At 46.3% G+C, this 26,036-nt stretch overlaps 1 protein-coding gene across 1 annotated transcript in view; it reads right to left on the bottom strand.

The window, feature by feature from the left end:
• Positions 1–786: 786 nt before the first annotated feature.
• The window catches only part of SLC35A2 (solute carrier family 35 member A2), a 121,386-nt gene continuing 96,136 nt past the window's right edge, over positions 787–26,036 (bottom strand). The window contains exons 3-4 of the mRNA XM_085629708.1: positions 21,244–21,395; positions 787–4,037 (exon numbers count right to left, since the gene is read on the bottom strand). Of these exons, the coding sequence (XP_085485834.1) occupies positions 3,366–4,037; positions 21,244–21,395 (824 nt within the window). The 3' untranslated portion in view covers positions 787–3,365. The remainder of the gene's footprint in view (positions 4,038–21,243; positions 21,396–26,036) is intronic.

Genomic DNA, 26,036 nt, shown 5'->3' with positions numbered 1-26,036 from the left:
AGCCAGTAATGAAGAGAGCACAGCCTAGATGTGAACAGTCGTCAAACTGCTTTGATCTGAGCCAGTAATGAATGAAGACAGCACAGCATAGATGTGAACAGCCTTCAAGCTGCTATGATCTGAGACAGTAATGAAGAGAGCACAGCCTAGATTGTGAAAAGGCTTCAAGCTGCTATGATCTGAGCCAGTAATGAAGAGAGCACAGCCTAGATGTGAACAGCCTTCAAGCTGCTATGATCTGAGACAGTAATGAATAATGGGAGCACAGCCTAGATGTGAACAGCCTTTAAGCTGCTATGATTTTTGACAGTAATGAATAAATGGAGCACAGTCTAGATGTGAACAGCCTTCAAGCTGCTATGATCTGAGGCAGTAAAGAAAGAAGACAGCACAGCCTAGATGTGAACAGCCTTCAAGCTGCTATGATCTGAGACAGTAATCAATGAAGACAGCACAGCGTAGATGTGAACAGCCTTCAAGCTGCTATGATCTGAGACAGTAATGAATGAAGACAGCCCAGTCAGAGTTGATAGCGAAAGACCTGAAGGCACAAGAGTAATGGTCTGAAATGGTGAAAGACCTTCAACTTGTTGTAAACCAGTGGTAGTGCTCTGTAGCTTCCATACATATCAAAGGTATTGACAGGCGGTGTGACTGAGAGCCTCCCTCAGCATCTGCTGATGAAGGGCAACTGAAACCTTAGGAGAGACCTCACCAGTGTACTGTTGGTCACTTGGGTTGAAAACTAAACATACCGTCCCTTGTAAAAGCAGCAACACTTGACTCTTTAACAAATAGAAATAAATTTATTTCTGAAAGGTGTTGGCACAAGTATCCATAATGAAACAATTCCAACACTGAACATTATTCATCCCCGCCAACAATAACCACAGACAGACCCCATTGATTGTTGATTGATTCGAGTGGAGGTGCCCGCAACCTCTGCTGCTTGCCAAAGAAAGAACAAACGACCCCAGTGTAGCCGCTCCTGGATTTTCTGCATTGGTGCCTCAACTAGAAGTGAGTGACGGGAGGAGGGTCCCGGGGGGGATGGAGATGTTCCGTAGCACTGACTGGAGACTTATCATGGAGAGGGGTGCACGCTAGATGGGGAGTGAAGGGGCTGTAGGGCAGTGGTGTGGGTGTCTGTGTGTGCAGTTCTACCTCAGTTCTACGCCTTTCAGGCTGTCAGCTGAGGTGGATTATGGTGCACAGGCAGGCTGTATTCTGTCCTTGCAACGTGTATCTTCTCTCTTCAAGCCTCTTTTTATTTACACTATAGCTGGCTTTGTGACTTCACGTTATATGTGCTCTTTCCTTTTCTTGTCCTAGGCCAGTTGTGCAAGTGGTCCCTTCAGCCCTGTCCTTTTCTGGCCTCTGCATACTGTGTATTATTTCCTCAGTCCTAACACTTTCTGGCTTTTAAATAGTCGGGAGAAATGTCCACATTTATCTTTTTAGGATTGTGTGAATCATCTTTTTCAAATTTTACGATCTTCCAGCTGTTCGCTTAGTGTGTTTTCCTCATTTAATCATTCTACGGCCCTTGTCCCCGTGGTTGTGTGTTTCCCATCAGTCCCCTTTTTTCTGGTCATCATGTAGCTCTATGTGTGCTCCACAGTCCAGTATGTTTTCCACTTCTCTTGGATGGGCTTGTCTTTCAGTTTCATCAGCCCTGCTCTTTGTATGGTTCCCAGTCTGCCACATGCATTCTTACTTCAGAGTATAGTTCCCTTCTAGTCTGATTATGTGGATGCATCTCAGTCCTACTCTCTGGGGACCCTGGGTCGGCGAGGAGAGTAATTATTTTTCTCACTCCTATGTATTTTCTGGATGATTGTACAAGAGTGTGTCTTCATGTGCCAGTTTCTCCTAGTTGTAGTCTTTTTGGGGTGGGTGTGTTTTGTTATTCTTGCCAATGGTCTGCTAAGTGACTTGGTCTCTATATGTTGTGATTATGAAATGTTATTTATATGTTCCCTCCATGTAGTGCTTACTGGTGGTCAGTTTGTGTCGTTGCTGAGTGTTGGCACCCTAAATGTGTTACGAACCCCTCCTCTCCTATCCACCTACTCTAGTAATTTCATCTAATACAAATGCAAGTGCCAGCTTGGTCACTCACAGCACAGCCCAGCAGTCTCACTCATTCTACAGGAAACCTGCCTCTCAAAAAGCACACTCTTAGCCCCAGGAATCAATACAGACCTGCAAGGGAAGAGGCAATGGGGCGGCGAGTGTGGGGAGGGCAAATGTGCCGAACATAAAAATACTAACTCCAGCTCCCTTGTGTGGGAAGGAACTCTTGTATTCTGTTAGGACAGCAGCATTGTTGCCTGCTCCAGTCCCAAGTGAGCCAGTGTGGTGGGGAGGGCATGAGGGTCGATAGATGGGATTCCTTCCTATGCCTATGTATGATTGGCTGTTACTTGCTGAGGGGCGTGGTGACACATTAACCAGGGACACAGCCACCACTTTTGTTGGCCAGGCAGTACTGCAAGAGATTCACCCAGGAGCAACCAGCGTAGACTCCCCAGAGGCCGCCCACATGCAATGCATGGCTGCCAGATTCTGTGGGCTGCATGTGGTGGGCGTGGCACCATGTACACTCCTGCACTGCCCTCCCCAGCAGCAGCACAACTGAAAAATATAATTTCAGTAGGATTTAATTGTGATCAAAGCCAGTGTTTGTTTGAGGGGCTTGTGGTCAGCTTCTCATGGATGGCTGTGAAAGCCAGATTGTGGTCAGCGTAACTATCAGTTTGATAAACCTTCACCAGAGTTTGTAAAGCCTGTCACTCAAGCACCACCTCCCTGATTGGGAAGGGCAGAGATCACGCACTGAGTGGAGGGCGCCAAGTCCCAGTGTGGTTGCCACCAAGCTCTGCCTTGGTTCAACACTATACATCGGTAGCGCTTCAGCTCTTAGGACAGTCGAGGGGGCACAAGCCTCAGTATCCAATGTCAGCATTTGACACGACTGGAGGAAAACTCAAACACTCACATCTGGCATCCCCTTTCTCGATTTTTGTCTGTCACTCTAGAAGAACCATTACCAGGCGTTTTCTCCGCACAAAGCAGTTTCTCAGAGACAGGTTTCTTCCTGAACCTGCTTCGCCCACGTTTGCAGCCACGTAGCCCCACTGCTTCTCAACGCAGAGACCTTTAAAAGCAGGTCCCCTATGGCTTGGAAAATATTTCCCTTCCAGAACAGATTACTGATTTAGTACGCTGGAAAGGTTAATCTGTTGATGCAGTTAGGAGAATGTAGTGGTGTATGAAAGGAGGTTAGTGAGCGGCAGACTCCAGGGTTAAGGGTGGCTAGAGAAGAAGGAAGGAAGCAGCTCAGAAGAAGAATGAGAGAAGTGTCATTTCACCAGCACTGACTTTGGCAGGAATCCTTCTTTCTCGGAGGAGAGCGGCAGTGCCAGTGCAGGAGGCTTGGGCAGACTGTACATGTAAACTGCTCCAATCACCAGTCCGGCGCCCAATGTGAAGAGCAAGTTAATGTGGAAGTTGAAGAGGTAAACAGAGGCCACGGTGGAGACGATGATGGAGAAAGATGTGGCAAAGCCTTTCAGGATGTTGTCTGCGTACTTCACTACCACGGCCACCAGCAGGCCACCAAATGCCTGGTTGAAGATCACTGTCCACACGTAGGGCGTGTACCCAAAAAAGAACCCACGTTCAGCCACTTCGGCCCCATCATTGTACCACATTCCCAGCAGTCCCAGGCTGGTGCCAAAAATGCCCAGCTGAACATTGCGCAGCCAGACTGAGGCCGAGCTTCCCTTCAGGATCTTTTCGAAGTAGACTCCTGCAAAGCCCGACGAGAGGCACGAGACAATAACGGCAACCAGGCCCACAAGATAGTTCTGGTCTGCAGCCTGTACCTTCTTACTGCCGGTCTGTTCAAGTTGCACGATGGCCACGCCTGTGAAGAGCAGCATCAGGGACACCCATTGCAGCCGGGACAGGCCCTTCTTCAGCATGAGCACAGAAAAGATGGCGGTCGTCAGGATCTTCAGCTGGTATGTGACCTGGAAAACAAAACAGCCAACGGTAACAGGCAGAGACATGATCCTCAGCTGCAGAGCTACTATTCACGCTATGCACTCAAAACCCCACTAGGATTATGCATTTTAAATGAAGTGACTTCCAAAAAAGCAGCAAAGCCTCAGAAACAAACTTGGTGCAGCTGGACTGGTAACATCTCACCGTGCCACAAGACGTTCATTTCAGGTACATGTTTGGTTGATACGGGTCAATACGCAGTACAACACAAGGGCAGTGTGAAAACATGAGGTGGTGAGATTACCCAAGAGAAATGCCATCTGACTCGAAAAATACAGAGTTGGAGTCCATGCCAGGCCACAATGAACTTCTTGAAAGGCCTTTTCTAACATCAGAGTCCAAAATAGTACACTTTAGATAAACTCTCTTTGAACCACTTGTAATAGCCGCCTCCTTTGCTCACACAAAGGTGTCAGTACAATAAGTGCTGGGAACAGGCTAGGTGAGCAAAGGGCGCAGGCAATAGGAGAGGGGGGTTACTAGACAGATCATCAAGTACTTACCTATAACTTGGGTTCCAGTTTTTAATTAGAACAGATCAGAACTGATGAAACACCACAGAACGCAATATATGCTTTTCAGTAGAAACCGAAAATCCTGGATTTGCTACACTTTTACTGCTTCAGATTCCTCTGGTGTCAAAGCAGTAAGTGCCACCTCTACATCGAAGCACTTTTCTGTGATGGATGCCCCTGCTATGACCCACTAGGGCCATGGTAAGCCACTTAATAGGCCCTTTGGCCACCTGCAGTTGAACCACTGGCCCACCTCCCACTGCGGTTGCGGAAGCATGGCTCCCCTCAACTCACTCTCCAATGAACATAGCTAGGGAGTGGTCCACAGACTTGCAGCTGAACTAGGAGCCTCTGTCCAGGGCAAGAGGCACCACCATTAAGCCACCCTCATTCACTGGGAGCGAATCAGAATTTTAATCAGGTATCAAGATTCGAAAACAAAAAATCATTGTACACACAGGTGCCTCTAGAATCAATGTCCTCCCATAAGCACTGTACCCAACGCTCCTGTTCTCAGTTTCACACTGGGCTGTCCGAAAAGCATGTATATAGGAGCTGAATCATGAAAAAGGAGATGGACCATATCATGACCATTCAACCATGCATAGACCCACAATCAGTGCATGCCACTGCACTGCCTGTAGTGCAGACATTAACTTTGAAAAGCCATAAGCTAAGGTATGATCTTCAGACAATACAGCTCAGAAACATGGAGTGACAGCCACTTATCTGCGTTTCATTCTATATGCTACAAACAGCACAATTTGAACAAAGACAGGTGCATAAAATAAAAGATTCCAATCCTAAACTAACGCCTGAATTAAAAAACCAAAAAGACAAGAAGTGAAACTATCCCTCTAAAGGCACCCACCCGAGTCACACAGACTATACACAAGAAACAAGGAAATCCACATAATTCTGGTCGGGGTGACGGAGACACAAAGCGGTCCTCAAAGACTTTCCGGGATTCATGAAGAACGAAAATCCATGTGAAATCACTCTTCACCCTGCATGAAGTGCTTGATAGCCTTTCTATTATTGCTCATTCACACCTTCTGCCATCTTGTTTTCAGTGTTGTACATTACGCATTGAGCCGGACTGCTCCAGTAAGGGCAGCCTCGTTTTGAACTTGGCATAGACAAGTGTGAAACTACATATTTACTGAAGTCCGCATTCTACCATACGTCACTGTATCTAAGTTACAGGGTGTACTTGCATTCTCCCCACAAGAAGGGGTAGGCATCTGCTCGTTGTAAGTTTCACGGTGTACCATGTTATATCCTCAGCTTGCTGCGTTATAGAAAATGTAAAAAAGAAAGATAAAATGGAAGTAAATTTAGCATTGTATGTCTTAACGGCTCAGACAATGAAAAGATGATGCATTGAAATGATGAATTTGCACTTTTAATTTTTTGCTGACTGCGATTTTTGGGGGATTAAACATGTATTAGCCTTCAGTGAGCTTCTTTGAGTGTTTAGATTCTACCAGATCTTCTGGGGGGAGGCTGCTAGCTCGGATCAAGCAGATCAAACTCCTTTGTAGGTGCTCACTGAGCAAATAGATACTCACTAATGCAAACAACAGCGGAAACAAAACACCCCACGAGGAAATCAGTTATCAGGGCAACTAACGCGACCGGGTGTCTTGCTAGAAGGAGGCACTACAAGGAAAAAAGCAACAAAGGACGTGGAGTCTGAAACTCGATCGCAACCAGGAGGAACGAAGAAAGGGGAATAAACAGCCTTGACAAAAGACGCTATCAAGATGCCTATCCAATCTCCAAGAGAAACTGAGCAGTGCTTTCACAGACTGGCTCGCCACATCACACAATGGAAATGGCATTCAGGCATCTCCTGTGGTATCCAAGCTATTGGAGAGCAAGTGAGTGCAAATGAAGGCTCCAGCAAGGCTACCGGTGCAGCTCTCGAAGCAACACGACTGAAAACGGAAGAGCTCTCAGACGAAATGAGAGAGCCGAGTGACAAATGAAACGATCTGGAAGACAGGTCTTGACGAGAAAAACTAGGAGGAAGGAACATGTGCAAAAATGCAGGAGACAAGATAGTAGAGTTGTCAGCCACTGGTCCAAGACATTCTGGGAGAGAAAATGGACTTCTCAATCCACATAAAGAGACCCCACAAAAAAGGAGCCTCAAGGACGGACGGCACCAGAAGCGCACCCGAGAGACATACTAGTAAAATTGGCCTCATCAACAATGAAAGATAGGATCCTGGGACAGGCTAACCAACCAGGCAAAGAAACTCGATGCTACAACTATCGAGGAAGTCCAAACCATACTGTACAAAGGGGGATCTTGGCTGAAAATCACAGGCGAACTGAGGAACAGATAGCGAAAGAGAGATGGGTCTATCCCTTTGTGCTAATATTTCAAAGAGATTCCAAAACACATAATTAACACACTGGAGCAGGGACGAGAAATTCACATCAGAATGCGTCACTTGGTCTCCATTCTAATGACTAAGGAAAATGAAGACCCATGTTGACATCTGGCGAAGAGTATGAAAAAGATGGCTGGAAAACACTCTTGATGCTTGCTGGCATACGGTCTGACCCAAACTGCATACTACTCAACATTGATTATTCCGAATTTGTGCATGCCGAAACCGATTTCAGAGTTGCATGATAGCTGTCCATAATTGGATGGCTAGAAATTGCCTTAAATTGAACTCTGAAAAACCTGAGGTCCTACTGTTGGGTCCAGAATTACATTTTTGGGGCCCTGCAGTCTGGCCAACTACTATGGGTCCAGTTCCCCCTCCAGTGGAAAAGAAACAAAACTTAGGAGTGATCATTGATACTACACTTAATTTTACAGATCCAGTAAATACACTCACCTCCTCCATGTTCAACATCCGCAGAATAATTGTAAAAGTCCTACATTTCATACCGCCTAACCTGCAAAAAACCCTGGTTACAGAGTTAGTTCTGTCTAAAATAGATTACTGTAACAGTTTGCTTCTGACCACTCGAAAACACAATTTAAACAAACTCCAGGTACTACAAAACGCCGCGGCCAGACTCCTACGGAAAATCCCCAAATTCTGTTGAGTGGCTCAAAATCTAAAAGATCTACACTGGCTTCACATTAAACAGAGAATATCCTTTAAGGTACTTTACTTATCCTACAAAGCAATCCACAATCTGGGCCTGGCCTTTCTGAGCCACAGTTTCAAGCAGTATGTTCCAGCTAGGAAACTTTGTTCAGCCACTGCCAGCCTCTTGATACTGCCCAGATTTCAAAAAGAACCATGGGGTGGAAAGAGCATTGTGATGGAAGCATCCAAAGTATGGAATACACTTCCTTTGTGCATAAAAAATGAATCCAGTCTTCTTTCTTTCAGAAAGGCTGTAAAGACCTGGTAATTTAAATCTTGGTAACTCTTCCGGCAGTCTTGATTACACTCGCAGCTGAAACAAAACAGCGCTTCGACGCCTCAGGGCATTAATGCGCTATATAAATAAAACTAACCTAAGATAACATGCCGACTGTATAGTTTTAATAATCTTTTTGGACCCCCGGAGAGAGCGGAGGGAGTACTTTCACTATCACATTTGGAAGTATTGTTACTCCACCCGGTTCAAAGGTTGATATTGACAGTTATATTGGGGGCTTGGGCGAGACAGAGGGTTTTAAAGGGAAGTGGTACCGGACAGGGAAGGGAACTCGCAAAGTGCAAGTTCTTACAGATCTAAGCCAGGTAAGAGAGATCCCCTGCTTGTTTCGAAAGTGCTTTAGATAGTTGTATTGACCATTTGTATCAAGATCGCGCTCTAAGTCCGAGATGGAGCAATGCTTTCAAGGCTCGAGGGGCTGCTCAGCTCCAGGGCGGCTGTGCGGTAAAGTTGTTGCCTGTCTGACCACAGTCCTTGCGCAGCAGGATCCTGCAGGTGAGCATCTCATCACCAGTCACAATAGTCCGACAAGGCAGATCCTGATGGAAAGGAGTGCCCTTAAAGAGACGGCTCCTCTTACACCAACATGAGACTGCTTGACTTCTGTCATGAGAACCAACTTGTCTTCCCATTCGTCTTTAGATAGGGACCACTAATCTTCTAGGTAGTATTTTAACAGTTCCATGTTAAGGCCTGGCATTGGGGACAGGAAAAATGCATATCATCATTGATCAGATCAGGGATGACATCTGTTGAGCCATTGGATGGGGTGTCAGCAGCAATCTGACATTTTTGCAAAATGGTACACACTCTTTCCTCCGAAGGCCACACTTTACCTTCGAGTGTGAAGAATAGCTACCAGATAGTCAAGACGCTGTACTGGAGATTTATTTGAGGTTGATGCATAAGCCTAGGTTTCATAATAAGTTGACCGTGGTGTTGAAGTTTAAATGTGCCTGATGAGCAGACCATGCCTTTATCAACCATTTGTCCAGTTGTGGATACATGTAGACATGCCCTTGGGAAATGCTCTCGGCGCAGATTTCAGTCTGAAAGGAAGAACTCTCTACTGATAATGAGCCTTTCCTATTATGAATCTTCCAAAATGTCAGTGCATTACTGCCATTGGTATGTGAAAGTAAGCATCCTGCGGATCCACAGAACTTGTCCAGTCTCCTCTCATAAGCTGGGACTATATCTGATGCGGAGCGAACATCCCCAACTTTTATTTCTTGATGTACTGTCTTAGTTCAAGGATTGGCAGAATTACCCTTTGGGGCCTTTCTAGGGAGTCCCAAAATATCTGGAATAGAGTTTGTTTCCTCTTTGAGATGGAGGAACGGGTTCTATTGCATCTTCCTGGAGTTGAGATTTTACCTCTTTCTTAATTGCAGCAAATGAGGCTTCGGCACCGGTTTTGGAGATACGGGTGGAGGCGGAGCTTTGAACTGGATGGTGTAGCCGCCTCGAATGATCTGCAAGACCCAACTGTCAGTGGTTATCAACCTCCACCCTCCGGATGGTGTGATACACTCACGCCCACCACAGTGACAAACAGAGGAAGGGGAGTGGGATCTTCAGTGTGTGAATTGTGAACAAATGTTGCTCCTCGACTGGCTCTACAATGGTACTGGGACTGATGAGGTTGTTGCGGTGTCCGACCAGAAGGATCGAAGGGCAACTGAGAGGAAAAAGCCTTTAATCTGGGTTGGTGTCTCGTATTCTTCGCCTGTACTGTGATTAGTAAATGTTTATCTTTTCCTCCAATCACAGGTTTTCCACCAGGAATGTTTCCTAGCTAGGATGCTCTACTGAATACAACGCCAAGACAAAACTCTGCAATAGCAAGATCTGTAGAATCAATCCTACACAGATGGATGGTTGGAAACAGTTTGCCCCTCTTTAAACTATCGCCAATAAACATTGTCTCCTCCCCTTTGGGAGGTCATCTGCAAAAGTAGACAGGAGACTCCCAAAGTGCTCTATTGTACCTCCTTGAGAGGTTCTGAGCACTTGCAGTCTTAATAGTCACAGCTGCAGTACCACAAACCTTTCTTCACGCTGCATCAAGTCGTTAGCTTTCCTTTTCTGATGGAACTTATGTTTTCGGTGCAGAGGCCCCTTTATTTCTGACAGCCCATACAATAACTGAATCCAACTTCGGGTCTTCGATCAAATAAACCGGGTGTTGTTCAAAGGCTTTATATTTTTTCAGGAGCCGTAGAGCTGCTACCTTAATTGCAGCTCGTGTAAAAAACTGCTCTTCAGCTAATTCTGAAAAACAAGAGACCAAGGGTACAGTAGATCTTGGAGAAGCCCTACGTTATCACAGAGACCGATGTCTGTATAGCCTGCAGCTGGATTATCAACTTTGTGCCCCACTCCTCCTAGAAAGTTAAAATGTCATCCACAGGTAATGATCTCATGGGTGATGCTGCCAGAGATATTGGAGTAAAAGACTTAGAGGAGTTAGTTGAATGACTCATTGAAGGTGAGATGAAAGGAGATCTTCCTTTGTGCCTCAGAGGAGGAGGCTGTCTTGGAGAAGTTGGTTGAGGTGACAATGCTGGAAGAGGTGACATTGAAGTAGCTCTTAGCGCCAACACTGAACCTTGAGGCTAGACGGACTTGGGTGGAATGGGAGGACAAGAAAAGCTGCAGGCCTTGGAGAAAGTTTCTTGCCCAGGGTTGTCTGCTGGAATCAATAGTCTTGACACAGGTATAGAGTGTGAAAGTTCTGCCGCTGAGTGGTTATGTTGTCGGCATTGGCCTCAACATCAGTAGAGGAGACATTGGTTGAGTGGGGGCCAAAAGGCAAAGGTCAATGTCGGTAGCACTGTTGTCAATCCCATTGATGGTGAACAAGTCATGCTGACTCGGGTCTCAACGTCAACTGGTGCTCCCAGGTGTGGCATGAGTGTCTGAAATGGTGGTGACAATGATTTTTCGCCTCCTCTTTCTCATTCTCCCTCTGTGGCAGTCTTTCTCACAAGGTGGTCTGGTATCAGCAGAGAGAACCCCATCTCTGGCTTGTTTCCCCGTGCTTCTTCTGCTCCCAGCTTCTCAAGATTCCCTCTGGGGTGACTGCCTTCCCTGTGCTTAAGAACTTTCTGTTGCTTTATGACAAAACTCACACTCATTTATTGAGTGTCAGGCAGGTAAACAGACAGCACAAACAGGGCGAGAGTCAACAGAAGCTTTATTCTTTCCACATGAGGAACATTTGACAAAGAGATGAATTTCTAATGAAACATTTCCTCTCAGATGACACACTGTGGAGAAAACATTACGTTTGACTTTAAAGACATTGAATACAAGTACAAAATATTCAATCCGGAAGTAAAAATTATAAAGAAAGATTGGGCACCGAAACCCAGAAAGTATTCCGAGATCCTCGCAGCATGAGCCAGAAAAAGGCACTGGAGCTGTGAGGCTATCTGCTAGTCCAGGTAGAGCGAAGCCAATGACCGCTTGAAGAACCAGTTTAGAAATCTTTCTGCACTTTTGACTTGAAGACACCTTTCCTCCATTTTTCTCACCCCCCCCACCTCCCCCTCCCCCGAGTGTCTGATCAGCTTAGCTGTTCTAGCACCCAGGAACCTTTGGTTAACGTGCGCTTTATAAGTTATATTAACACAAGTTATAATAACATAACCGTGAACGCTGCACAGAACACAAAGGTGAAATGTCTTATGCAACTATCACAAATGCCTAGCAAGAGCGCTACTCTCAAAATGATCAAAGGGTCAAATACTTAACAAAAATCAATACTTAGCGATTTGTAAAATATAGTTCATTCACAGTGTGAATTGCGCAAGCTAAACACCAAAGGCATCCTGCAGGTCATTGCTAACAGTCAAGGGTTCAGTTTAACATATTACAATAGTAAATGCTTTGAACAGTCAACACTTGACTATGGGAATGCCATCAATTTGGCTGCCCCAAATGCCCTTCATTAACTCCTGCTGGTGCAAAATGTGGCTGCTTGGTTAATCATTCAAAAATCAATGGGGAGGGAAGGAGAAGCTGTGATCCATTCGGCTTCCAATGGTTAGAGCCAAAAAATCAAGAAGGGGGGAAAAGGGACCACTTGTCCTGTGTAGCCAGGGTCTTAAGTCGCGTGTGGACCGTCTTAAAAAACCCTCATATACGTACACTGGCAAAAGGGCAGTATATCTTGATTCTCCGCCACGGTGTACTGTAACAGCATGATCATTGGGTCTTTCCTTAGTCAATATGCTGACCTCCGCCAGGAGGAAGACCAACTGGTTTTTCAGTAGTGGTTAGAAATGAAAAGAGGGTGGGTTTGTGAACTCTAATAAAGTGAAAATAAAATTCCTCATGTCGCTACTAGTGTGAGTTTTATTAAAAGAAGAGTGACATGGGAAATTAAAAAATGCAGTTGTTCGTATGTAGACCAAGTTACTGGTCTGACGCACTGGTGTTGGTCAACATGTTTCAGCCTCTTGGATCCTCTAGAGGCTTTCGTCAGGACCGGGGTTTTAAAGAGTGCTTTATGACTCTTAGTGTTGAGGTAGGTACTCGCCACCTCAATCTTCGTGAGGTCAAACCCGGGTAACCATTTACAGAGCTAGAACAAGCAACGCACTTGTCCAAACAGAGCTAACAGCCGACACATGTTTCATCCAGTGGCTAAAATTGGGCCAGGGCTTTTTCAAGGCTTAGAATTCGAGGTAGCATTGGCATTTTATATTCAATAATTCTTCACGATAAAGCAGATCGAATTTTTTTATCTGTTCGGAGAGGTCGTGGTCCAGGAATAATCCCAACACGGTTCTTCCCACAGAAGCCACTGGGTGAAACACGTGTCGGCTGTTAGCTCTGTTTCAGTGTGAAGAAAGAAATAATATAAAAAAAAAAATCAAGGATATAATTTGAATGCTGGTCTATTTGAAAAAGAACTTCTTATGTTTTAACAAATAAAACAAAACCCTGTACTTATCAAAGTACTCTGACTATTCTTACTTCAAACTAACTAAGGAGGAGTTTTTGACTCATAACCCTACACGTTACCAAAGGAAAGTAACTTGTTTTTCTGATGGATTATTCTAACCTCAGATTCCGCACCTTTTTTTTTTTAATTTTTGAAACCGTTTATTACAAAACACAAAAAAATTTACAAAGATGGGCCTACAACCTTCCGGCCGGCCGCTAGTGAACAAAAGGAGCATATGATACACATTGTAGAGCGTGCATTGCGGCTGAGGAAGAAGCACAGGAGTTAACAGCGTTGATAGCCACACCATCTGGACCACACTATACGGTTTCATTTTAAACTGAAAGAACAACCAGAAAAACAAACCCACAAGGCAATCCACAATCAAAAAATAGCAGCATGTGCTCCCCTAGAAGGGGGACCCTACCAGTCCATGGGAGTATCAAGAAGGGGAAGAGATCAGGACTAGGGCTGGGTAAACTCAATGCCCGGAACAAGGAAGATGAGTCGGCTAAGGGGATGGGGCAGGCGACAGATCGGGCAATAACGGCGGAGCACAAATCCCCCCGCGGTAGGCGTTCCAGGGGCCCCATACTTTCACCCATGTCCCAGGCTTACCTCTCGCCACATACACCACCTTTTCCCGAAACATGCACCAGTCCATATGTTCCTTCCAGGCCGAGACAGTCGGGGACCTCTGGGATCCCCACAGTTGAGCAATATCACGCTTGGCCACCATATATCCCAGAGTCACCCACCACGTCTGTGGCGCCGAGTAGTCGGTAGGTTCCCACACATTCAACAGGCATCTCCTCGCTTCGGGTAGCAGCACCACATGCGTAACCACACGCAGGACCTCATGCACACCACGCCAGAATCGCTTCACCTCCGGGCATTCCCACAGTATATGCAGAAAGGTCCCCAAAGCACCACACCCACGCTTACACAACCCGTCCACAGCATAGCCCATACGCAGGAGCCTTGGCCCCGTCATGTAGACTCTGTGGAGTATCTTGAGCTGGACGAAGTGAAGGCGGGCCGGTATGGCCACCTCTTTCGGGGAGGCCACCGCAGAGGTCCAGTCCTCGTCGTCCAGCTCAAGTCCATCGGCAACCCAAGCCTCACGAAGGGCAGTCAGCAATCCCGAGCGGTCATTGATCAGTGTTTTGTAGATCAGTGAGATCGTGCTGTCAGGAATGTGTCCATCCAGCACTCTATCCTCCAGGGGGGAATACTCCGGGATGGAGGCAACGTCAGGGAAGACGGAGCCCAGTGCATGACGAATCTGCAAATACCGAAAGTATTCCCTGTCATGCAACTGGAATTCCGTCTGCAGCATCTCGAACGTTTTAAATCCTCCCCTCGTCCAGAGATCCCCCACTGTACTGATGCCCATCATGTCCCACTTCTCGAAGCCCTTCGAAGTCCACAGGGAGCCCAACCGTTCGGACGCGTATAGTGGTGTTGCCCGGGTCAGACGATCCTTCCACCCCATCGCCACATTGGCCGCGTGCCACACACGCACCATGACACGCGTGGGGCCGGTCAGCCGAGCGTCGGGCGCGCCAGAGATTCCGCACCTTTTGAACAGATACTAAAGCTGTACTCCCAAAAGGTGGTGGGTCTGAGGAGTGGACTTTACACCAGAAGTCCTGCAGGACCGGAAGGACAAAATGGCTCGGTCTGTGGGCCTGAAAGTCCATAGAATAGTGCCCGATGGAGGTGTGGACTTACTCCCAAGTAGCAGCGGCCTGGCAGATGTTTAGGACTGGAACCAAAGATGTAGAGGCGGCCTTGGCTCCTTCTTGCCAAGGTAAGGAACATTTTGATACGGTGGATGGTCTATCTCAATAAGGTCTGTTTCTGAATTGCCCTTTCCTTCTTTGTAAGTGTGAATTCAACAAAGACCCAGTCTTTCAAACCGTGCACTTAGTATAATCCCTATAGAAACTAAGGGCTCTCTTCAGATCTATCTGATGAAGCCTCTCCTTCTTGGAATTTGTCCAAGAGAAGAAAGCGGGGAGAATGATGGACTGACACACATGCAAGGATGACACAACATTTGGAAGAAAGGATGCCCGATTCCTGAGCACCAACTTGTCATGGAAGAAGATGGTACACATAGTTTCAGCCACAGCACCTGCAGATTACTGACGCTGTGTGGCGAAGTGATTGCTATGAGAAAAACAGACTTAAGGTCAGCTACCCTAAATAACAACTGTGCATGGGTTCAAAAGGTGTGCAGATCAAGAATGTAAGAACCAAATTAAGGCCTTACTGTGGAATAAGAGAAGGCGCATAAAGAAGCACAAGTAGAATTATAAAAAGCATGCATCACACCTGGTGACGTACACAAGAGTGGCTTATCAAAAAAAATCCGGAATGATCGAAAGTAACCATTTAACAGTGCCCATGGAAAAACCTTGCCGAGCCAAGGACAAAGCAATTAAAAGTACATCAGAAAGTGTACAGTGGAATAAGCCAACAGCCCTCATAGAAGGCCACACATTTTGCTCATAGGCCAGAATAGATCGATGAAGGATGGATGACAAGCCGACAAATCACTTCTACCATTTCTTCAGGCAGTTCAAAACCATTCTGCTGATTTGCTCAATCTACATGCATGGAGGAGCAGATTGTGCAGGTTTGGATGAAAAACTCTGCACTGTTGTTGGGACAGCAGGTCCTCCATAATAGGAGGGTGGAGTAGAGTGCAGAGGAACAGAGTCCATCAGTTCAGAGTACCAGCCCCTCTGAGCCCAGTCTAGGGCTATCAGACTGAGCCGAGCCTGTCCTTAATGACCTTCTACAGAACTAGGGGAAGCAGTGGCAGAGGCAGAAAAGAATGAAGGAGACTGGAGTTCCACAGAAGGCAGAACACGTCCCCCACTGAGCCCCATGGCAGAAAATCAAAAGACAACATTGAGCGTTCTCTGCGGTGGTGTAAAGATCCACCACAGTCAAACCATGCCTTGAACCACATTCTGACAAAGACGCCGCTCATTGGTCGGATGACATCTGCTGGTCTGGGAATAGAGGGAGCCCGCCAGGTGACACAGCGTCATGAAAAATCCACGAAGGTCCAGCAATCACCATAATCTCAGCGCCTCCTGGCACAGCACACGCAAACACACTCTGCCCTGCTTGCTGCACTACCACATGGTCCATTAGAACCTGAGCAGGTTTACCCATGATGGAAAGTAATCCGCTTGTTTTGACAGTTACTGATATATAAATATTGATGCAAAGGCTCCAAGTTGACCAAATGCAGATGTCATCTTCAATTCCAGGAGGGGCCGACACGTGTAGTGGAAAATTGCATTACATTTACATAAATTTGACTATTGCATAAATATGTGAAAGCTTCTACACATGCTTACCTGAAAGCAAACATTGGTGAACCACAAATAACTAGACCATAGGGTTTTCTAATAATGCCTTGCTATGTCAAGCTTACTTCTGTCGCACCAACGTGGGTAGACCAGCACTTCGGTGTGCATTCACAGAGGGTAATTCTGAAGTACAGAGGCGGAGTACCTCTCTTAATTACAGTGGGGGAGTACTTGATCCGGAGTGTAGTATGAAAGACTGAAATACATAAGCTCTGTAGTGCAGTGGAAATGGGGTATAGCGGAAACTTAAGTGAGGTGAGCAGCTACCACTGCACAAGATATCTTTTTCAGGAGCCTGCAGGCTGAACGAGGGCACGTTAAATTGATAACCTGTAACTTGACAAGTCATGACTCAAAACCACAGATAGTTTGTATGAAGATGGTACTCGAATGTAGGTGTAGGAGTGATGGTGGTTCACCCTACAAAGCTAAATATTTGGCTCCATGGAGTTCATGCTGGACGATTTTATTTTTTTTAACCTGATAGATCTTAGATTCAGAGTACATCTTAAGCCTGCAGTCAAGACTTTCCGTGTACTCAGGTGCACAGTGAGTGCATTCCAGCTTTCTGATCGAAACTGTGAATTCCCTCTACTTCCTCCTTACCATACAGTGGCAGCCTCCTGAGTTATTGACACTTAGCACTTGCAAAGCACACAACCGGTCATTAGTACCTGAAACTGTGCTATATCAGGGCACCTACAGTGGTATGGATTTAAACTGCAATGTCCCGATTATATATTATGGGTAACAGCAAGCACTCAAATATCGCATAGGCTGCCTGTAAGCTTTGACTATCTTGAAGGCTTTCACTCACACTAGGGTGTTGAATGCGGAGAGATGGTAGTCACTGGGCTCCAGGATGCTGGATTGGGGTTTTCACAAATGATTCAGCAGAGGAGAAACTGGACCTTTTACTCTTACAGAGGAGCACCTAGGCCTTTGGTGTCTCTGATGCTGCATATACGAGGGCTTCAGCCTCCTGAAAAAAGGGGTTCAATTCTCACACGAAAATCTTTGCTAAAGTCATCTTTGTCTCAAACCAGACAGCTTTTAATACTATATTACACAAGTCAAAGCATACCCATGGTCCAAAAAAGGGTGTTGCGTAGGTGTACAGGTAGATGAAGTCCTATTGAACCACCAGTTTGAACCCTCTTAGTCAGACTCCAGAATATCCAATGGGTGACAACTCTGCACACTGTCCCCGACTAGAGGATCCATGGAGTTTACTTGCGTTTTCATTGTGCAGCTGGAACCATCTGACCTTCAGCAAAGACTTCAAGTGCCGGAAACCACATAACGAACAAGAGGTTGGTTTCATTTGCACCATTTTAGCCCTGAGGAACCTTTCATGCCCGTCTACCAAGACTTTGCAACCGAACTCCCTTTTGAGGCTCAGGTGCTGGTGGTGCCCAGCTGTTTCCAATTAGGCGGATCCACGCACTGTTGACAAAAGGTTTCTAGACACGGAAAATGCTCTTCTTTTTTTGCTGCCAAAACCACAGCAGAATCTGCAGGAACTTTATCTCAAACAGTGTGTTCACGAGAGGAGATTTATAATCATGTATCCATCACGGCTGTCACCCCAAACATACTCGGAGTAAAGGACCATTAAATTTAGGCTCGGTAAAGGATCCTACAGTCGTAAAATTGACTGTTGATCTACCGGGGACATTGAGCAAGTCTGCAGCATTCCTTATAACCTTTGTATAAGATGTAACGTCAGCCACTGCCAATATAAGGAAGAGACCAAATGATACGTTCCTCCCCATAACCTTCTGAACATATATTCAAGGCAGTAGAAATTGATAAGTCCATATTAATGAACTCCATAGGGAAGGACTAAGGATCCTGGTAAGAGGTGTACAGTCAGAGATTGCATCTGAGCAGGTTTATTTCTTAGTAAGAATTTTTGTTCTCCTGGTTTTGTATACAGAACAGAATGTTTGTTGGGTGTCTTTGAACAAGAATTCCTTTGTGTCTCCAGGGCCACCAAAATCTGTTCAGGATATGTGCTCTTGATGACAACCGCTTGTTCCACACCAACTGGGCCATCAATGAAGATTTCCACCTTGATGGCGGTGTTGTGATCATAAAGTCCTTCCAAACAGAAGGAGTCATCGATGACAACTGGATCAAGGATGCAGGAGGACAAACATTATGCCAACTGATTGCAACAGTGATTGGTATGTGAAAGGGCCTAAAGCCCTGCAGAGGGTTGATTAAAATCCATTCTATCCCACGTCGTTCTCATTTGCTGTAGTGAAAATATGGATGTCCTGTGCGATTGTTTGGGCAAAACCCAACTTGGCAAATTTCAAGAGAGCAATTAACGGGCTGCTGTTCAATCAAAAGACCAAGCATTCCCATGCCAAAGACGTCTGCTATTTTATGTTACCCTTTCAGCGCCAAGAAGCTTAGCGTAAGTGTACTTATAAATGCAACAAACGTAACCTGGTTCCTTAAAAGGAGGCGGAGCTGGAGACTTGCCTCCTTTTGTTTTATTTCAGGCTGAAAAAATGATGTGGATGAAGCTGATGTCTGAGGAGGCAAAGTGGTCTGAAGCTGCTTGAAAGTGCTTTGAATTCGTGTCTTCACTGCGGTCACTTCGTCTCATTGATGGTGATCTGATATCCAAAAAAAGCACTTCAGAGTTTGTTGTCTTTGCTGGTCTGCCTGTCTCACTTGGAATGTTATCGGAACAATGGCAGGAAGTGAAATCAGAAACAAACTTGCCTAAAGTTAAGCCAAGAAAACCAGATGGTCATGATAAACTGCAAATAACCGATGTGGAAATCGCAATAAAATATTCAAATACCAGATCGATGACTTAAGATCCCAAACCTCTAATGGAGAACATCTTGTCAGAGTAAGATTCTTTTAAGGTAACAATGGGATCATGAAAGCTACCTAATGTGGAGAGATACAACTTAAAAACCAAACGGGGCAGCTAGTCAGTCATTATTCAGCTTCGCTCCTACGATGCAGGAGGGAATACAATCCTCTATTCGAGATCCTTTGAGGATCAGACAGAGTTCTTTCTAGGTTTCATAGCGAGCTTTCCTCTCCACTACGGTCGCACAAATTTGAATTCCCTTGCTATCCTCAGGCATCCTAACAAATAACATAACCTGCCGAAACGTGATCAACCGCTCAATGTGGAACAAGCTGTGCCCCAGGGTGTTCACTTTGATGATGCGCAGCCGGACCTTCAAGAACCACTGCCCCAACAGCGTCATCACTGGACCCGTAAAGGCCTGGGCCAACACACTTGGGGTGCTCTTCAAGGACTACCTTGAGCCTGTGGCCTCGTCCTGATGAAAAAAAACATACTGCGCAGTTGAGGTGACATGGAAGAGGAGGATGGAGATTTTAGCTCTTCCGGTTCGGACTCAATTATTTCTAAGTAACAGCGAAAATAAGGAAGGAGTTCAACATAGTCTTTCCTGATGTTATTCGATGATGCACGATTCATACTGCAACATGAGTGTATCTGAAAAATCTATGTGAATGGACCCTTGAAGCCACACTCATGGCGCCTTCGGAAATCAAGGGATGGTATCTTGTGTGCAAGAGGCTCATGAATAGTCCAATATCGTCTGTCCATAATTGGAATTTATGAGGTACACTTTGGGTGTACCCCCGTTCCAGCAGAGTCTAGGCTGTTGAGGGAGCAACACCATATTTGTAGCAAGTCTTCGAGTCGGCACTAGATGTACCCACTGGGCAACAAAAACAGAGGGCAGGCAAAAATGCAGAAAAGGGGGGCAGGATGTGGCTGCCCATTATCCATCGGGCTCTTTTGTACAGACATACATGACCGAGAAAACAAAAGTAATAAGACTTGAAGAAAAAACATCGAGCCTCCAAAAGAAAATCTAAAGCGACAATAAAAACTCAAATGTGAGAATTAACAACTCGAAACATGCCGGATGGGCAACAGCTGCCGCAGTTGATAAAAAACACAAGTAATAATATTTAAAAAAAAAACAGAAAATGCTGTTCTTAGTGGCCCAAACTGTTTTCTGCCTGGGGGAAATATACTGCTATGTATGGAGTGATTCACTCAAACTGCGAGGGGGAAATAAAAGGGTTATTCTTTTGTTTCAGTGGTTTGTGGGTCAAAATAGATTGATCCCGTTAGCTCCCCCCAAAGTTTCAGTTAATCGCTAATTACAACATTTCTCGAACTAGGAGGACCAAAAAACACAAGAAACAAATTTATTGATGTTTGTCCGGCAATCTGGGCTCAGCTCATCTCTTCCCTTCAAAATACTTAACCACGCTACCCGTTTTTACTGGATATCCCACCATGTTATTTGTTTTCCTTGGATCTCCCGTCGTTTAGTGCTCCGTTGCGCCGATAGACCATCTCAACCCAGCTGGGCGATTATCAGACAAATATGTGTCATACTGCAGAGCACAGAGTGGCTTCACAGATATAAAGGACAACGCTGAGGATTACGTGGACTCTGGTCCATTACTACTGTTTAAATGGCAATTTTGTGCAGTATTTGTCTAAAGTTAGTTTGATTACTAATGGCAACCTCCTTACTTAGGCAACGTATTTATAGATTTGCTTGGAAACAGAAGTGTGAAAGTTGATGGCTACCCTAAAATTTACCATCTGTACACCCTCCCAAGAAGTTGTAGAAATGTTGATGTGGTAACTAGTTATTTATATTCTAGTACCCTAAAATGTACTATTCCATGATGGCTACAGATTCCCAGGCCATCATACAATGTGTAAATTCTAGGGTACTTGAAATTAGAAAGCTACTTCCTACATCTAAATACGCAACTCTCCCACTTTTGGAACACAGACTAAATTTACTAATGAAGCACATTTGACCCGGGGGCCCTGTGAGAGACGGAGGGCACGGCTTACCTGAAAGGTGGCAGCGGGCAAGTTGGATATGGCGATATACTGCAGGTTGTTCTGAAGCGTGTAGATGAGGGATGGGACGGCCAGCTTCAAGGTATCCATATACTGTAGGATGATGGAGTCGTACAGGAAGAGCACAAACTGCTTTACGTTACCTACAGATAGATGGAAGAAGAATCAAACATTCATAAAAGACCAGATTTGAACATTAGGGCTTCAAGTGAACACAAGGAAGTGACCCAGATGTAAATCGAATGTGCTTCTGTGCCCACCACCAGGGGCAATTCACTATAAATCCTTGTAATAGGCTCCACCCCCAGAACACATCCTTCAACAAATGGACACACTCTAAAAGCCACTCACCCACAATCAAATATGGCCATAGCGGCGAATGATTTTAATCAACATATGGATCTGCATACATATATACTGGGTGTTTTAATCTGCATTTATGTATTTATATATATACTGGGTAATTTAAATCTGCATATGTATCTACATATACTGGGTAATTTAAATCTGCGTATGTATTTACATATATACTGGGTGATTTTAATCTACATAAGTATCTACATATATTGGTGATTGTAATCTACATATGTATTTACACATATACTGGGAGATTTTAATCTACAGAACTATTAACAAAATAACTACTAGGAGGTGAACTATGTGAGCTAATTCTGAAAAACCAGGTCTTGGACAGTGGGTTTATGGTCTTGACCAGCAGAAGGAGGTTGGCAGATTCACAACCGGGAGGAGGTTAGTTTTATATTTACCAGACAGTTGGCTTCATTAAAGCACAGTCCGGCTGTCTAGCTAAATATAGGGAGGATGCAAGTAAATTCACACCAAAGAGGATTTTGATCCCAAATGCCTTTGTGAATCCCAAATTTGCAGCATATTCTTTGCTTTGTTCACAAGATTTCTGTGATACACTTTCAGTATTTTCACTCTAAAACTCAAGCTATAGATGCGGACATCGAATTATCCCAAGATCTTCTTGTAAACGAGAATGAGGATCTGGAGAACAGTCGGACCCTCCTCCCCAAATGAGGCATTATTTTAGCACACTGAAGAAGCAGACAATGGAAACAGCACTAAAAGGAATAACATCTGGGTCTCTGTTAGATCCTGGCCTGGCGTGCACTTGTTAACTTTTTCTGTTGATTGATAACTTTATTCAGAAATGTTCCAAAAAGTCTATAAGCTTTGGGACTGTTGCATCCAGAATGCCTCTCCCGCTATTAGGGGAGAATGAATGCTTTAGATGAGTGTCAATTCAGAATTCACCCAGGAGGAGGTGCACCGCCTGCTCTCCTCTTAGCCACACAAGAACTCATGGCAAACCTAGGCAGCTGGTGGATGCCAATGGGAATATTTTCAGAACTTTCCACTGCCTTTGATATAGTTGATCATAACTTCTCTTTAATCAATGGGTTGGGAAGGCCGTGACTGCAGGCACTGAACTGAGCGGGGTTCGATCCTTCTTGAAAGATGGGGTACAGGCAGACAGATCTGAGCCTTTTAACACCGAGGCTAGAACTTGCCTGTGTGGGCACCGCTAGGCTCACACTCATCCGCCCTGCTTTTTAATATCTCTATGCAACCGTTATCAAAATGAATCGCATGCCTCATCCTAGGCGGAGGCTACGCACGCCATCATCGGGTTAGACCCAAAGTTGTCAGAATCAGTGCACGGATCACAGGAGGGTCTTCATGAGGTCCAGAGTTGGACGGTATTTAACTTTTTTACAGGTAATGCAAATAAAACAGAAATTACATTTTTTGTAAGCACAATGAGCACTGGAACAATGGCAACTGGATTAATATTATGGTCACCCTCCATGAAAAGCCTAGTATAAATGGCGATTGACATAAGCTTTTATTTAGTTCACAAGCCAAGTCAATGTAATGTCCCAGTTTTAACAACCTACCATAGATAAAGCGGGCATTCCCTTTTCTCCCTGTACCAATGCATGCCCTGATCGTGGCTGCATGTGTGTTATCAATCCTGGATTACTGTAGTGGATTCTTTTTGGGCTTCCATGTTCTACAGTACCAGGGACACGGTTTACTGTTCCCAACTGGTAAATGTGCCCCAGTACCATGCAAACACGAGTAAAACCCCACAGAACAAGGAATAACATTGTGGAACCAATTTTCCCACAAAAAAACCAGAGGGAATTTACCATTCCACTGTGTTATACAGCATACATTTACCAAGTGCTCGGAGTAATGAAGGGAAGGAGCCCCAACACCTAACACACTGGACTTGCTGGCTCAGCTGTATGAGAAAAAAAAAGATACCTAATAATAAGCCCTTGATTAAATGTTGGAACAACGAGCTGGCCGAAAGAATTGGAAAATATAATCTTTTTTTTTTTTTTTTTTTTTTTTGAAACCGTTTATTGCATTTTGAAAAGGTTACAGTTATGGGCCTACAACCACCCGGCCGGCCGCTAGAGTGACAAAAGCATATGACATACATACAGTAAGAGTCTCTTGGCGGTGCAGATTGGTAAAGCAGGAGACATCAATAGCGCAGGCCGTATAACCCCAAGCCCACAATACGGTTTCCTTTTATCAAAACAGAACAACACAAAAAACCACACCCGCAAGGCAACCCGCAATCCAAAGTGACGGCACGTGCTCCGTAAGTGGGGGATCCCAACCAGCAGCAAAACTCTGAAGAGGGGAATGGGAGTAGATCAGGGACTGGGGAACCACGTGCCCACGGCTGAGAGAGGGGGGCGGCTAGGGGGACGGAGCTGGCGAGGCAGCCGGTAGCAGTGGCGGCTCACAAATATCCCCACGGTAGGCGTTCCAGGGGCCCCAGATTTTCACCCACGCCCCAGGCTTACCCCTCGCCACATACACCACCTTTTCACGAAACATGCACCAATCCATATGTTCTTTCCAGGCCAACACCGCCGGGGGCCTCTGGGATCCCCACAATTGAGCAATATCCCGCTTAGCTATCATGTATCCCAGAGTCACCCACCGCGTCTGCGGGACCGAATAATCATTTGGTTCCCACACATTCAGCAAGCATCTCCTCGCTTCAGGCAACAGCGCGACACGCGTAACCACACGCAGAACCTCATGCACACCACGCCAGAATCGCTCCACCTTTGGGCACTCCCACAGTATGTGCATGAAGGTTGCCAAAGCACCACAGCCACGCTTACACAATCCGTCACCAGCAAAGCCCATACGTAGAAGCCTTGGCCCCGTCACGTAAACCCGGTGAAGGATCTTAAGCTGGACGAAGCGAAGGCGAGCCGGGATGGCCACCTCCTTCGGAGAGGCCACCGCGGAAATCCAATCCTCGTCGTCCAGTTCCAGCCCGTCGGCCACCCAGGCCTCGCGGAGGTTAGTCAGCAGGCACGATCTGTCGTTGATCAGTTTTTTATATATCAGGGAGATTGTGCTGTCTGGGACATGGCCATCCAGCACTCTGTCCTCCAGGGGGAAAGACTCCGGAATGGACGCGACATCCGGAAAGACGGAGCCCAGCGCGTGGCGGACTTGTAGGTACCGAAAGTACTCACTGCCTTGCAGCTGAAACTCCGTCTGCAGCGTCTCAAAAGTTTTGAATCCCCCCCTCGTCCAGAGATCTCCCACCGTGCTGATTCCGATCGTGTCCCACTTCTCGAAGCCCTTCAATGTCCACAGGGAGCCCAACCTCTCAGACGCATATAGCGGTGACGCCCGGGTCAAACGGTCCTTCCACCCCATAGCTGCATTAGCCGCGTGCCAGACACGCACCATGACACGCGTCGGTCCCGTCAGACGGGAGTCGGGCGCGCCAGAGTAGAGCGCTCGATTGTAATCGCCACCGGGCAGGAGCATCTTGTCCATTTCAAATGCCGGGTTCAAGGCGGGCCCGTAAAGGCCATGATTAATTGCAGCTAGTTGGGAGGCCCAGTAATACCGTTTAACGTCCGGGAGGGCGACCCCCCCATCGTACCACGGGAGCGTCAATTTAGCCAGAGCAATGCGCGGCCTCCCGTCCCAGAACAGGCGCCGCTGGAGGCTCTCCACCTCACGGAAGTAGCGCGCCGGAACCAAGTCCATAGTGTTCTGGAGGGCGTACAGAAAGCGCGGCAAGGACATCATCTTAAACAAGGCCGCTCGGCCAAGCGGCGAAAGCGGAAGACGCCGCCAACGCGCAACGTCCTCCTTCAAGCGCTGGAGGGGGGGTAGCAAGTTCCGCTCATAGCGGGCCTCCGGGTCTAGAGTAATATATATACCCAGGTACCGGAACCCCTGGGAGGCAATCTGGATCGGGCAGTCCCGTGGTAGGGCCGGAGCCTCCCCGGAAAGCACATATACGCAGGATTTCGCCCAGTTGATGACGAGGCCTGAGTTACGACCGAAGGAGCGCAAAACATCAACCAGGACAATCAGCGATTTACGCGGGGAGGCGAGATACAAAAGGATATCATCGGCGTAGAGGGACACGCGGTCCTCATGCTCGGGGGTCCAGCGGAGACCACGGATAGAAGGGTGCCACCGTAGCCACTCCGCCAAGGGCTCCAAGGCCAGTGCAAACAGGAGCGGCGACAAGGGGCAACCCTGACGCGTGCCCCGCCCCAGCGCGAACGGGGCCGAGACTCGCCCATTCACCACCACCTGCGCCAATGGGCCCGAATACAACAATTTGACCCAGCTGATGAATCCCGGTCCAAATCCGAATTTCGCCAGCATCGCCCAGATGTATGGCCACTCCAGCGTGTCAAACGCCATGGTGGCGTCTAAGGACGCCAAGATGGCCGGCTCCCGCACAAACG

This window comes from Triturus cristatus, chromosome 10, assembly GCF_964204655.1.
Source record: "Triturus cristatus chromosome 10, aTriCri1.1, whole genome shotgun sequence".
In the NCBI taxonomy this organism is placed as follows: Eukaryota; Metazoa; Chordata; class Amphibia; order Caudata; family Salamandridae; genus Triturus; species Triturus cristatus.
The sequence above is the reverse complement of the archived record's forward strand: the minus strand, read 5'-3'. Positions and strand labels throughout refer to the sequence as shown.